The following is a 13,085-nucleotide window of genomic DNA, read 5'->3' as shown; positions in this document are numbered from 1 at the left end:
TCTCCAGTCCTTCAATTGCAGCCTCTTCATCTTCTTCCTACGCTACGAGCAGCAGCACTCATCTTGAAACTTCCACACAGCAGTAGGTCACAGCAGCAAGATATCGGAAATCATCTGTTTCTGGAGCTTGACTAAAGTCGAATCGCAATTGAGACGAGACAATGAGTGAAATCGATGAACAAGTTAGAAAACAGCTAGAAGACCTTTCGACCTGCGAGGTGAGTCGTCTTATCCGATAATGGTCAGGCTAGTATCGCTGCCTACTGATTGGTTTACTACCTTTTTGTCCATGTTCAGATCTCAGATGCGTTGGTCAAGCTGGGTCATGTGACTGGAGGGTTCATTCCAAATTTGAATATCTATTCACCGAGGGAACACGAGGATGTGAAAGTGGTAGGAAGGGTATTCACGGTCAAGGTGAGTGTATCGTATATTGGGTTGGTCCTTCATCGAATGGAACAGCAATTCCTATGATTGTTGTGAGATCCTAGATGACCTTTGGATTATGCCATTGGTTTTCACGTAGCTGGTCGAGCAGGAATCAGAGGGTTCGAAGCAGAGTAACGGTCCGAAGGTTGAACAGCATTTTGTGAGTTGGTTCAGATCTAATCACCCGATCTTTCCCTTTCTCATTGATATTTGATTCACAAGCAAGAAGGTGTATGGATGAAGACGTTCAGCTGAACATGCTTGGCTGTAGGTAGATGCCGCCCCTCCTGGTAGTGTGATATTGATATCACCCGATTTCGGTGAGTTCCTGTCGACCCCTGCTGTTCAAAACTGCTTCTTGTTCGTGCTGGACTGCGCTGATGTAAATATGGTGGCCTACGTAGTCTCAGGTGCAGCATGCTGGGGTGGCCTCATGTCTACAGCAGCGCGAGCGAAAGGTATACGAGGCGTAGTGGTCTTAGGGGGATGTAGGGATTTGAAGGAGCACAGGGAGATTGGATTTCCAGTAAGTCCTCAGTGCCACCTCATGTGTACTTTCTGAAGCGATTATTTGCTGTATACAGGTATTTGCCCAATTTCATTCGACGATAGGTCAAAAGACCTTCCTACGCCCTTCAGAGTATAACACCAAGATGGAAATACCAATATTACCTCCATACCATATACCGGCACCGGCATCTCAGGAGGATGAAAAGGAATGCTATAAGACTGTGATTGAGCCTGGGGATATCCTTGTTGGTGATGTTGATGGAGTGGTAATTATCCCTTTTGATCTTGTTGAGGAGGTGATATTAGTGGCTCAGAAGGGTAAGGAGGTCGATGAGAATGTCAAAAAGGATTTGGAGGATGGGAAGGGCGTTAAGGAAAGTATGAAGAAGTGGAGGGGCACTTGAAGGCTAGATTGCATCGTGCTACACATTATGAACGGTTACGATGTGAATGGGTTGCATGATTATACAATGATGATTGGTAATATACAGGTCTAACGATTCGATGGGATTTGGTGGCGTGGATGAAGACGTAGAATTACGCTTCTAAGAAATCGGCTGCTGTTAACCTGTTGATGATACATGCTCGTCAGCCCACTGATCATAGAGCAGCGTTCATAATATGTAGGTACCATCTGCAGGTGAAGATCTCACTCACAGTTCTAATGCGATATACGGATCAATCCTATCTGAGAAATCTTCCTTGATGTCCTCGGCGTTGAATTCGGAGTATTGGACTTTGTATGCTAGATATTCTATCACTTTGAGCAGTATTACACCTCTGTAAAGTGACGACATGGAAATATCAGTGACTGACTCTGCATGCTCGATTATGTATCTACGCGAAATGTATGATCATTCGGATTTGACTCACCGTTGCTGTATCTTGCATGTCTTGTTCTTGGCTTCTTCAAAATTTGCTATACCAGTCAAAAAGGTGCCTGTCAGCTCTGTTCATCACTTCAAACCAACGAAATATGAGCATAGGATAGAGAAGCCTGGTCTGATAGATAGCTCGATAAAGTCAACAGCTCGACACACTCACCCTCCTCGTCCAACATCGATTTCAAAGTCCCACTAGCCTCTGCGATCTTCCTGGAAACTACAAATGTGTAACCGTCTGATGATTCCAGTAATACGAAATCTTCTTCTTGTGACATGTTGACGGTTCTTGTCTCGTGGCTCGTACTCTATTTTTGTCTTTTTCTGAGCAGGCTAGATGAGCAGAAGAGAGAGATATAGTAGGAATGAACATTGAAATTGACATGGATTCGGTTGACGCGTACTAGACTATCGCTCGGTAATGACGGAGATCACCGCTCACTCCGTCAATGAGCTCGGTCCACGCTGTGATGACGAACAGACAGACACGGATGATGTTGACAGTGACTGATGACTATTCAGCTCAACCCGTTCAGCGAAGTCAACATCATAGCGAACAACGCAGCTCGACTGGAAGATCAAAAAGAGTCTGAAATCAGCTTCGTTTGATATCCTGCAGAAGGTGCTTGTCCTGCAAAATGATCCGAAAACAACGACCAACGTTTACCAGCTCTGAGCTGGAAATGCAATTACAGCAGGTGGGTCTATCAAGCACCCTGTTCTCATCTCTCGGTGTGCCCGACCAGAGACACGTTCATGTTCAGGCTGTCAGATGGGATGATACCGAGCAGGAAGTGGGGATGGGAGCTGACCGTCTATCTTGCATAGATCAACCTTGATCCAACATCGTCAACCACCGAAAATCTCGAAGCTCTCGCACCCCTCATCAAGTCGATACAGGATAGCGATTCTGAGCAGCTGTACTTGAGGAGTTTGGATAAATTTGTGGAGGAGAAGGAGAAGGAGATTGAGAAGATCTGTCAAGAGAACTATGAGGTGTGTGGATCTTCTCTTTCTTCGCTTCCTTTGAATCACCCTCTCCATGGAACACCTGATGTTGTGGTATCATCTCGTTGTGGATAGGATGAGAATACTTCACTAACGTATTCGAAATTGTTTTCACAGGACTTCGTATCGTCTGTATCTACCTTGCTCACCATCCGACAAGGTTCAGGTCATCTACGTAGGAGGATAGGTGAATTGGATGGACAAATGGGCGATGTCGGACGAGCTTTAGGTGAAAAGGTGTGTATAATCGTTTACATAATGACAGCTACCTGGCAGCAGAGGGCATTTGTCGAGACTTAGCTGATATGAGTCGGTGTGGTAAAGAAACGAGCCTTGTTGGAACAAAAGAAAGTAGCTAGGAATATGGACGATGCCATCGAGACGCTACAGACTTGTTTGAGGCTGTTGGATTTGGTTCATAGAGTTGGGGAGATGATCAGGGAGGGGAAATATTGGGGAGCATTGAGAGTGAGTCAAGTACTCCTGATGAAGCTCATGACGATGTCGCTGCACAAATTGGATGATAAAAGTCGGGTTATAGCTGATGTGCCATTCCATCTGGATTACAGTCGATAGAAGACCTATTACATCTCACACCACCCTCAATATCCCAAACACCATTCTACGCCCACATCCTCTCATCTCTACCTTCACTACGACTATCCATCAAAGACGCTGTGACCGCCTCGACTAAAACGTGGTTATTCGATGTCAGGGAGTCAGGAGCGAAAGTTGGGAAATTGGCGTTGGAGCAGATGTCTCAGCGGATAAAGAAATGGAGAGCGAAGAGGGAGAAGGAAGGGGGGGTGAGACTGGCTAGGGTCGGTGGAGCTATGGAATTGGTACATAATGAGCGGGTTGAGTGTGAGTAAAGGTATTCCCTAGCTTTACGTTCGACCGAGTGTCCAAGTTGCTAATGCTCCACATGGGATAGTCGATGCATTGGATAATGAAGATGTCAAAGTGGACTTCAAACCATTGTATCAATGTATACATATATACGAGGCGTTGGAATCGAAACCCGAACTGCAAAGAAGTTACCAAGTAGATCGAAAGGTGAATTATTTTTATTTACCTATCCCTTCTCCTAAATGGTCATCCGTCTTGCTAATCCAGCGCACTCTTCTGAATACAGACCCAGGCGACCCTCATTCTCACATCCAGATTATCGACCACCCCCGAAACCCTCTTATCGACCCTCCCACTCCTGATGCAAGAACTGGTCGGATTCTTCATCATTGAATCGCATCTCCTACGCACGATGCCTGATTTCAGGAGTCAGAGAGATGTAGATGAGCTGTGGGATGAGATGTGTAAGCGGATCGTCGAGGTTGTCGGACAAGGATTGAAGGGGTGTAGTGAGCCTGAAGTGTTTTTGGAGAGTAAGACGAATGTTTTGTTGTTTGTTCAAACGTTAGAGGCGAGTCGTGTTAGCTTTGCTCAAGACATTTGCAATCAGTAAGCTGATGTCACTTGTGATATAGGGTTATGACTACAATATCACGGAACTGAACGGACTGCTCATCACGCTATTTGAGAGGTACTCGGAATTGCTGCTCAGGAAATTCAGTACAGACTTTGATCAGGTGAGTCAGCTGGGTACCTATCACTAGCTTAATGGCATGTCCGCTGATTCATGGTATGTGACAGATCGTTTCGGAAGATGACAATCAACCTATGATGGTGAATGATCAAGAAGAATTTGATCAGGTCGCGGGTGTGTGCTGGCTGGCACCGGGTGAAATGGAATCGCTAGCCATGTCAGTTCCATTTACTGCTTCGAACCAGGGTTTTAGCTGATAATCCTTCGGTCCAGGCAAGGATTCCCTCAGGCTATGCCGTTCTCGCAAACGTACCCCATGTGCTGTATCAACATACGGAACTTTGTCGATCAATTCTACCAGTTCACAGATGGTGTCGCTCAGCAGCATTTGGATATCGATGAAGTGCTCAGAAAGGTGGGTCATGACAACCTCAGCAATAGAAACGGGATAGCTGATCTATCTTTGGGTAGTCTCTCGATGGTCTGCTCTCTGATCACGTCTCCATACAAATCGCCAAGAGGCTGCAAGCTATGTCTAATCTTTCGCAGATCGCTCAAGTCGTTATCAACTTGGAACACTTCAGCACCGCATGCGATGAATTGGAGGGTGTACTGATGAAATTGCGGTAAGCTACTCTGTCATACCATCATCTAGAAGGAGGCGTACGTCGCGGCTTATCATCGACTATCTCACGCAACAGCGCATCCCAACGAGGTGGTCCAGTACATTTATCATCTTGCAACTCCTTCTCTTCCACTCTCGAACAAGCCGAGAAGAGGATCGATTCAGTTATCAACTCCAAGCTGGAGTCTTTCTTCGAATTGGCAGAATACAATTGGTTACCCACCCGGCCACAATCTACTGCTGCCGAACCTTCGACATATGTCTTTGAAATGATCACCTTCTTGACTGCTTATGTGGATAGTGTATTGATTGGATTGAATGAAGGTGTCAAGACTAGGGCTTATATGAATGCCTTGGGGAGGATCCAGAAATGGTTGATGGTGAGTTATCGTGTATCCTCTATCAATTCATAGGGTAGTGGAGCTGATCATGTGATGTTCTGCTACCAGGATATGTTATGCGGTAAAGAAGTGATAAGGTTCAATGAAATGGCTTTGGCGAGCGTGTTGGCAGATGTAACATTCATTGAGACTGAGATCAAGAGGTTGGGTAAATCCGATCTAGATAAGGTGTTTGACGAGGTCAAGCATGTAAGTTTATTTACTACCAATTCAGAGTCATAGCCCAAATTGACGTTCGTACTGTTGTTTAGACCATCAACATCATCCTTTCGGATGCCGTCTCAGCGTATATGGAGCCATCAATTCGATCGATGTCTTACTCCTCTGTCAAGCCTATACGATTGGCTGTGATCTTAGCGAAGCTGGGTAAAGCCCATGCGCTGGGTGGCGTGCAGAGTAGTATGGTGAAAGCTGAGCGAAGGAGGAGGGAGGCAGATGAGGTAGCTAAGCTTGCGGGAAGATAGGGTCAATCGATTTCATCGGTGTACAAAAGACGGGAAAGGATCCTTAGATGGCTTGGTGGTTGTGGTGGTTCTGCATATGGACATGATGTGTATATGTATCTGTTGTATCGCGATATTTTCACTATGCAGACTTACACCCAACATTCTATGAGGTGACATCATTTTGATCGATCAGGCTCATCATTCCACTCTCTCGATTAACCGGGTCAATCTCACTAGTATTTCCCGAATCTTCAGTGTTGGACATCGAAGATTCAGCTTGAGACTGTGGTTCTCATCATCTTAGAAATATAACAAGCTACAAGACAACTACCTGGACAAGAAATAGTCTTCACCATCGAGATCTAAAATCCCTTCCCTCGACAGTCTCAACAACATGATCACCCGCCGTCTAGCCTCAACAGTCTCAGTCCCTCCGAAGGACAAGTCCCACAGGAAGATCGTATTGGTAGGAGCAGGTTTTCTAGGTGAGTGACTATTCCTCAAGACAAATACTGAGTTGAGCGAGATCTCAAGCTGATACTGCATACACAGGCTCGTACATTGCCAAAGCACTCGTAGCAGACCCTCGGAATCGGGTTTTACTAGTCTCTCGACATCCTGAGAACCGTGAGTTGACCTTACCCATCTATCCCAGAAAGTTCTCCTCTATGTACATATCTGCTAAAATTCCCAAAATCATAATGTGCTAAATGGTATCATGCTAACCTCTACATATATTTGCATAGTCCACTCAAAACTCTCCCACCTAGGCTCCCAGATCCTCCCACCCCATCCAGCAGATATAACCTCCCCTGACACCACCCAACTCAAAGAAGCCTTCAAAGATGCCTCAGCGGTGGTCTCGATGGTGGGTCTCCTGGTAGGTTCCGAGAAAAAGATGGACCTGGTTCAGAGGCAGGGTACACAGAACGTATCGGATATAGCGAAGGAGCAAGGGGTAGGGAGGGTTGTGGGGGTTAGTGCGATTGGGGCTGATGAGGGGGGAGTTACCGCTTAGTGAGTTGAATACCTCTTTCCTACCACGTTCAATTCCCATCTTATCCTACTGTGAATCTTTGGTGTGTTTGAGGTATGGGTGATTGAATTGAGCTTGAGGGCTATGGGGTATGATATGTCCCATGCTGATTCTGTTCTGTGTACATTCATTCTAGTTGGAGGACGAAAGCGTTGGGCGAACGAGCGATTTTGGAAAATCACCCGAATGCTACCATCATTAGACCTTCCATTATCTTTGGTCCCGGCGACTCGTTCTTCAACGTGAGTTCAGCACGAAATCTCACTTCGAAATTGGAGAAGACCTGAGGCGTAGAAAGTGGAAGACATTGCTAACTTCAGCCTGATGGTTATGGTCCTACATAGCGATTCGCAAGTTTAGCAAAATGGTTGCCTTTCATACCTGTGTTCGGAGGTGGATTGGTTAGGTTCCAGTGAGTGACGAAATCTGTCATTGCTCTAGCGGACCTCTCTGATACTCCCATAATGCGTTTAGACCAGTCTATGCCGGCGATATAGCCCGAGCAGTCGAGATTTGCTGTCGCGATGATCCGGAGGTGATAAGGCAGGTGGGTGGGAAGGTGATAGAAGCTGGTGGACCGGATGGTGAGTGGGATCTCTCTCAGAAAAATCAATCATCAACAAACACCCTTCATCTCTGTCGTCAATGAAAATACGAACATCGATGTCTTTCAGGTTCCATCTCATGCTTACTCTTCAATATTGTCCAGTCTACACCTACCGAGAGATCATGCAGCTCGTATTGAAATACTCGGGATACCTAAACAGCAGGTTCATCCTCAGTCTTCCATTTTGGGTGGGCAAAATCCAGGGTTTCTTCTTGGAGAAGCTGCCCGAGAATTTATTTACGGTTACTCGTGATCAGGTGGGTCGTCCTGTCCTCTCCTTCTCTTATTTTCTTCATCAATGTTAATTGAGCATCGTGTTTTACTGGATCTATCCACACATACCTCCTTTGATATTAATCATGTCTCAGAAAATAAAGAGGAGAAGTAAAACAAACTAATATTGGATATCCTCCATCGTATAGGTCGAACAACTCCGTTCCGATAACATAGTCTCCCCCTCCCCACCCCTCAATTCCCTATCATTCAAAGACCTGCTCAAAACCTTCCCATCATCATTACCCTCTTCTTCACCCCCTGGAGATCCTGGATTGACAAGTGTTGAGAAGGTTTTGCCGACGTACCTTGGGGGCGGTCAGGACACGCAGCAGAAGGGGAAGAGGACGCATGGGAGGAACTTTGATACGGGGATGGGGGCGGAGGATGTTAGGAAGATGTCGGGGAAGAAGTAAAATAGATTAGGGAATGGGTTGAGTTGCGAAGATTAGCATTTGGTAAGGGGTGAAAGGTGGTCAGGGAGATGACTTCTTAGGGTAGTTAGTGAGGGAACGTATCAATTAAGCATTGTACGCAACCACTTTATACACTTGTATAGTATGACGCGTGTGTGAAAATGATTATCAGCAGTATTAGCATGAATATGGGTATATACATTCCTCATATGTATCAAACCATCTGATCGGCATACCAAACCCGACCATTCCAAAGAATCTATAATAACTTATCCTCCAGACCATCCTATCCAGCATGATTCCAAATGAGATCGAATATTTGATCTTTCGTCTCCACTCCCGGATGTCTTTCCAACCCCCACCTGGACACCCTCATTTAAGCCTTAACCTTCTCAATAGCCTCCTTCGCTCCCTCCTTGACATCGTCCACCTTGGCTCCTAAAGGATGCTTCTTCTCCCTCCCTCCGAAATGCCAATAATTCAGGTATCTAGCTTCTTGAACGACCTGGGCGGTGGCGTTGGTGGCGTGGCATGCGAATAGGAGATAGTTCCGGGGTTGAACTCTCCAGGCGAATCGCATGAAGATCATTCTGCGGGGGGCAGGGGGCCATCATCAGTATGAGTGGGTGAGAGAGGAGCGAGGAAGAGATGCGAGCGATAAGGAAGGTTTGGTGTAGGCTCCACTACATATGGATAGAGCCCTCTGCCAAGTTTGTGCTCCGTTCTTCTCTTCTTCTGCAGACTCTCCATCTCAGACAACGAACCTCTTGATCCACCGGACAAGTGGCCCAGCCTAGAAGGGATGATCGCAACTCACGAGTAAGCAGCCAAAGTGGGACTCATCACTCCCGAGATGGACTCTTCATCCCTGTTTACGATATCTGACAGAGCGGCTATCGGTAGACCCCAATTTGCGACCTGTGCATGTGACATCAGCACTATCCTCTCCACCACCCACATTACATTCAGTCATGAAGAATTCATTGGTACTGAGTTTTCGATTTTGTGGAAAGATGGTTGTGTAGGATGGAAGTTGAGGGAGGGGAAGGGAAGAGGATGATACCCACTGGTCCCCAGAAGTGTGTACCTGGAATAACGTGTAGTCAGCCATGAATTTCGATGTCACATCCCCCGGCAGTCCCCGGGAGTATGCGCAAGTGCACGAAGATGAATGAGGTAATGTGATTCATGAAGTTACGAATACTCACTGAAGAAGTACTGCCTAGCAGCAGGCGATTTAGCCCAATTTATGAATCCTCTATTGATCGCAACGACAGATCAGTATCAGTCTACATCCACTCTGTACATCCGTGCTCATGTCCCTAATACCATCTTCGACTTGCATCACACCAAAGGTCCGCGGGGCTTTTGTATCCTTCGAAACCAGATGGCCTGGTCCCCGTGGCGGAGTGCAAGAAGGGAAAAGATAACTTACGAACTAAATGATGCAAAAGGTATATCATCAGCTTAGCTCTTTCCTTGCATATCATGCTGTTAGCTATGAGAGACTCTACTCACGCCATTGTATATCGTTGTTTTGATGTTGGTTATGATGATACGATGTATGTATGTTATGATTTATCAACATCATTTGTCGCTATGTGCAAGCTCGCACCTGATAAAACGGATAACACCTAATGGAATGGAAAGACGGAGTACACACCGATCCCCGAACTATCCTTACTACTACTCGGACCGGATTCAAAGTCTGGGATGAGACGGGCTTATGCGATGACATTGGGTGTGGCACATTTTCATATCCCATTCATCCATACCATATTATCTGATAATTTGCCTAAGATCGCTATGCACATGGTCTATGATACTGGACAGGTCGTGTTTGGTTATGAAAGTTCTACCTGGGGAGTGAACTGCGAAGGGGTAAGGAAAGGAAAGGAGTGGCAGAAACAAATAAAGAACGAAAAGAAAGTGAATATGACTGGATCATCATGAGATGAGGCTATCAAACGGAGTATCAGGGAGAAACGCTCGACACCAGAGATCCAGTGATCAGGCATCTCGATACCTCTCCTCCTCTTGAGTAAGGTTCACTTGAACCTCTAAAGCTCGTCATGCTTGTTATCCTTCAAATGGGATAATTGCCTCTGATAAGATTTCAACCTCTCCGCAATCCTATCTTCAAGGGTCAATTCGGTAGCTTGATCACTATGATACAATCTCATCACATCAGCTCAACGTGCTCCTAGCATTGACCCACAAACGAGCTGAGAAGACGAAACTTACTGAATCTTATCGCTCATCTTTCGCATCTCCTCTACGACCCATTTCTCCCTCCTAGCCACTTCCCTCTCCCTCTCCTCGATCTCCCGATGTCTCTCTTTATCCCTTCTTTTCCTCTCTTCCAATCTCTCCCATTCATCTTTACGAGCGGCCTGGTAGGCCTCGTCATCGTCGTCTCGTACGGCGTAAACGTGTCCGTGGGAAGTATCGAGGTGATAGTGCCCTTGAGGGGTGGGACAGGTAGGACAGGGTGTAGCTTTCAATTGGGAGACTTCATTTTGTAGTCTATCGCGGAGGAGGAGTGAGTGGGTGAGTGCGGTGGAAATGGCGAGGGTGTTGCTGTTTTCTAAATTTGATAAATGACAATTTGGTCAGCTCATAGTTCATTAATGAGAGGACTTGGCGTGGTGTTGAGAAAAAGAACCAACCTTCACCACCTTCAGCAACTTTCAATACCCAAACTTCCTTCTCCCTCTCCCCATCCTTACTTCGAACTACACTTGCCCCCTGACCCAGGTCCTCGATAGACCACCAACCCCTCCCATCTTCACCTACACCCACGCCGTACGGCGCACCAATAGCTGTGTTCCAGAATCTTAGAGTGGGCGCGAGGCGTAGTAAGTCCAATTGACGATGGTCGTTCAATGCTAGTAAGGAGGTTTGCAGAGGCAGAGTGGGATCGAGTGGTGCGACGAGGGACGAAAGGGGAGGGGGAAGGAAGGTAGATAGTTTGGTGAGGAGGGCGATTTTCTCGGAGACGAGTTTCTCTTGGGTCTGGGTGTGGGCTCATACAATCAGTGATTTGTCTTCCAAATGCTGGTTATGATGGAAAGATGTCCGTTGTATCGATGTGCCGGTCTGGTGGAGGAAAGAAGACGGGAGAGAAGACAGTATAACTCATCACTCACCCTTAATGCCTTGTGCCTTCCAGTCAAAGTAGGTAAACTCCCCTTCGGCACCTCCAACACCAGCGCAATAACACTCAGCACCAAGCTAACCCAAAGTAACGGGTGAGGTCTGGTAATCCTGAACGGACCAATCTTCCTTCCCTTTGGAGCCTCCTTGGCAGGAGCAGTAACATTCACTGTCACAGGTGGCATTGCTGGAGCAGGAGTAGGTGCGGGTTGAGGTGGTGCAGGAGGAGGAGGGGGAGTACGTTCTCTTAGAGGGTAAGGGTGAACGTAAATGTTAGGTAGCTGGATGGGGATGGGGTGTGAAGTGTTATTAGCTGGATGGTTGGGTTGAATGTGGATGGTATCGCCGTGATCCTGGTGAGGAGGGGTGTGATCGTCACCTACGTGTACTTGTGGGTGGGCGTGAGGGGGGTTGGGTGAGCCAGATAGTTTGGCTCGATAGGTTTCGTCCATCTTGAAAAGAGTTGAATGGGTGGGTAAGTGCGGGTGAGAGTATATGAGTGAAGGAGGGAAGATAAGGGGGGATAATTATGTATGAGATGGATCAGGAATACCAACGATGATATAATGGGTTGATGGAACAATAGAGTAGTAGTGAGGAATGTGCATTGACTACACGTCATTTCAACGTGTTTTATATCAACACACCCAAAGTATGAGGACAATGCGTCGCTATTGTCATTCAACATCACTCAACGAGACAGACAAAAGAGAGTCAGAGTCAGTGGTATAGATCCCTGAGTACCACTAGACTCATCCACCATATCGGAGCTTGATCCTTGGCCTCTGAACAAAAGGTGTGCTTCTCACAAAGGGGAGGTGGAGAAAAGGGGAAGAATGGTGGTAGCCTTGCCTTGTCGTATGAACAACACAATGGCAGGTCCATCATGAATGTCCTCACCAACGATAAGAAGGGGAGAAGAGGCGTACTCCAATCTGCATTGTACAACATGCATCTTGCATTTGATCCAATCAAGACCCCTCCTTTCGTCCATTTTAATTTATTGGTTGGCAGCAGGGATAGGTGTCTGACCTTCAGGTCCAAGCATCATCTTGGGCATGAGGTTGGCAGCTACACCTGCGAATGCCATACTGCGGTACAAAAGAGGAATGATATCAGTGTGTGTTCGAATAAACAGATGGAGGCTTCAATCGGAAACAAATGTTGCATTTGCAGTCGAGAAGTGAGAGATGAAGATGAAGAGAGGTCGACCGAACTCACCCTAAAGTCAATAAAGGTGACGTAGAATCTTTACCTTGTCTCAATGGTTGCTGGTTTACCAGCGAAATGACTGACAAGATGAATGCTCCCCAAACGAGACTACAGATGAACATGGATGAAGTCAGCATGAGATTGATTCACTTGAGATTATCAAGAATGATCGATAATTAGAAGAGTCAAGTTTGGAAGGAAGACACTCACACAGGCTGCTTCACAAACATACCCGCACCAGCAGCTGTCATGGCTGTCTGGCCATAGGGGTCTTTGTACTCTGACCATTCGGGAGTGAGGGGAAGGTGGTATGGGAATGTCCTGGTGGATACCATCTGTTTTAGCGTTCGTCTACGGATATGAAAAAGACAGTAGTGGGTAAGCTCACTTGTCAGACTTGGGATCTGATTTATCGTAGACTGGAGCAGAAACCATCTTGGCTGATCTGTGAGCTTTTCCTCGGTGTTGATGAAAGATGGGATAGTTACTAGAACGAGAGTATCATCTAAATCACAACCATAAGCATCTCATCTCTCATGTCC

General features: G+C 46.5%; 7 protein-coding genes across 7 annotated transcripts; 3 read left to right on the top strand and 4 right to left on the bottom strand.

The window, feature by feature from the left end:
- Positions 1 to 161: 161 nt before the first annotated feature.
- Positions 162 to 1,343, top strand: I302_105841 (uncharacterized protein; the record flags this gene model as incomplete). The annotated part of the gene is made up of 6 exons (XM_019191593.1): positions 162 to 218; positions 298 to 417; positions 527 to 589; positions 701 to 749; positions 834 to 955; positions 1,014 to 1,343. The coding sequence occupies 6 exons, from the start codon at positions 162 to 164 to the stop codon at positions 1,341 to 1,343; spliced, it is 741 nt and encodes a 246-aa protein (XP_019046223.1).
- Positions 1,344 to 1,476: 133 nt separating this feature from the next.
- On the bottom strand, positions 1,477 to 2,098 carry I302_105840 (uncharacterized protein; the record flags this gene model as incomplete). Its single annotated transcript, XM_019191592.1, has 4 exons — positions 1,477 to 1,507; positions 1,597 to 1,719; positions 1,813 to 1,858; positions 1,984 to 2,098. 4 exons carry the CDS (start codon positions 2,096 to 2,098, stop codon positions 1,477 to 1,479), a joined length of 315 nt encoding a protein of 104 aa, XP_019046222.1.
- A 360-nt stretch (positions 2,099 to 2,458) lies between these two features.
- On the top strand, positions 2,459 to 5,861 carry I302_105839 (uncharacterized protein; the record flags this gene model as incomplete). Its single annotated transcript, XM_065870152.1, has 14 exons — positions 2,459 to 2,518; positions 2,649 to 2,816; positions 2,946 to 3,065; positions 3,153 to 3,296; positions 3,398 to 3,692; positions 3,763 to 3,884; positions 3,964 to 4,248; positions 4,313 to 4,414; positions 4,479 to 4,588; positions 4,645 to 4,786; positions 4,843 to 4,997; positions 5,073 to 5,376; positions 5,446 to 5,586; positions 5,649 to 5,861. The coding sequence occupies 14 exons, from the start codon at positions 2,459 to 2,461 to the stop codon at positions 5,859 to 5,861; spliced, it is 2,361 nt and encodes a 786-aa protein (XP_065726224.1).
- Positions 5,862 to 6,237: 376 nt separating this feature from the next.
- I302_105838 (uncharacterized protein) lies at positions 6,238 to 8,175 on the top strand (the record flags this gene model as incomplete). Its single annotated transcript, XM_019191590.1, has 8 exons — positions 6,238 to 6,328; positions 6,396 to 6,470; positions 6,590 to 6,860; positions 7,016 to 7,121; positions 7,224 to 7,291; positions 7,354 to 7,463; positions 7,589 to 7,743; positions 7,909 to 8,175. The coding sequence occupies 8 exons, from the start codon at positions 6,238 to 6,240 to the stop codon at positions 8,173 to 8,175; spliced, it is 1,143 nt and encodes a 380-aa protein (XP_019046220.1).
- Positions 8,176 to 8,551: 376 nt separating this feature from the next.
- I302_105837 (uncharacterized protein) lies at positions 8,552 to 9,698 on the bottom strand (the record flags this gene model as incomplete). Its single annotated transcript, XM_019191589.2, has 5 exons — positions 8,552 to 8,765; positions 8,993 to 9,093; positions 9,243 to 9,262; positions 9,384 to 9,433; positions 9,694 to 9,698. The coding sequence occupies 5 exons, from the start codon at positions 9,696 to 9,698 to the stop codon at positions 8,552 to 8,554; spliced, it is 390 nt and encodes a 129-aa protein (XP_019046219.2).
- Positions 9,699 to 10,235: 537 nt separating this feature from the next.
- I302_105836 (uncharacterized protein) lies at positions 10,236 to 11,783 on the bottom strand (the record flags this gene model as incomplete). Its single annotated transcript, XM_019191588.1, has 4 exons — positions 10,236 to 10,341; positions 10,420 to 10,762; positions 10,845 to 11,190; positions 11,325 to 11,783. The coding sequence occupies 4 exons, from the start codon at positions 11,781 to 11,783 to the stop codon at positions 10,236 to 10,238; spliced, it is 1,254 nt and encodes a 417-aa protein (XP_019046218.1).
- A 548-nt stretch (positions 11,784 to 12,331) lies between these two features.
- Positions 12,332 to 12,978, bottom strand: I302_105835 (uncharacterized protein; the record flags this gene model as incomplete). Its single annotated transcript, XM_019191587.1, has 4 exons — positions 12,332 to 12,422; positions 12,553 to 12,651; positions 12,754 to 12,864; positions 12,932 to 12,978. 4 exons carry the CDS (start codon positions 12,976 to 12,978, stop codon positions 12,332 to 12,334), a joined length of 348 nt encoding a protein of 115 aa, XP_019046217.1.
- Positions 12,979 to 13,085: the final 107 nt, after the last annotated feature.

Source organism: Kwoniella bestiolae, chromosome 4 (genome assembly GCF_000512585.2).
Source record: "Kwoniella bestiolae CBS 10118 chromosome 4, complete sequence".
NCBI classification, from domain to species: Eukaryota; Fungi; Basidiomycota; class Tremellomycetes; order Tremellales; family Cryptococcaceae; genus Kwoniella; species Kwoniella bestiolae.
This window is presented reverse-complemented; position numbering and strand designations above follow the sequence as displayed.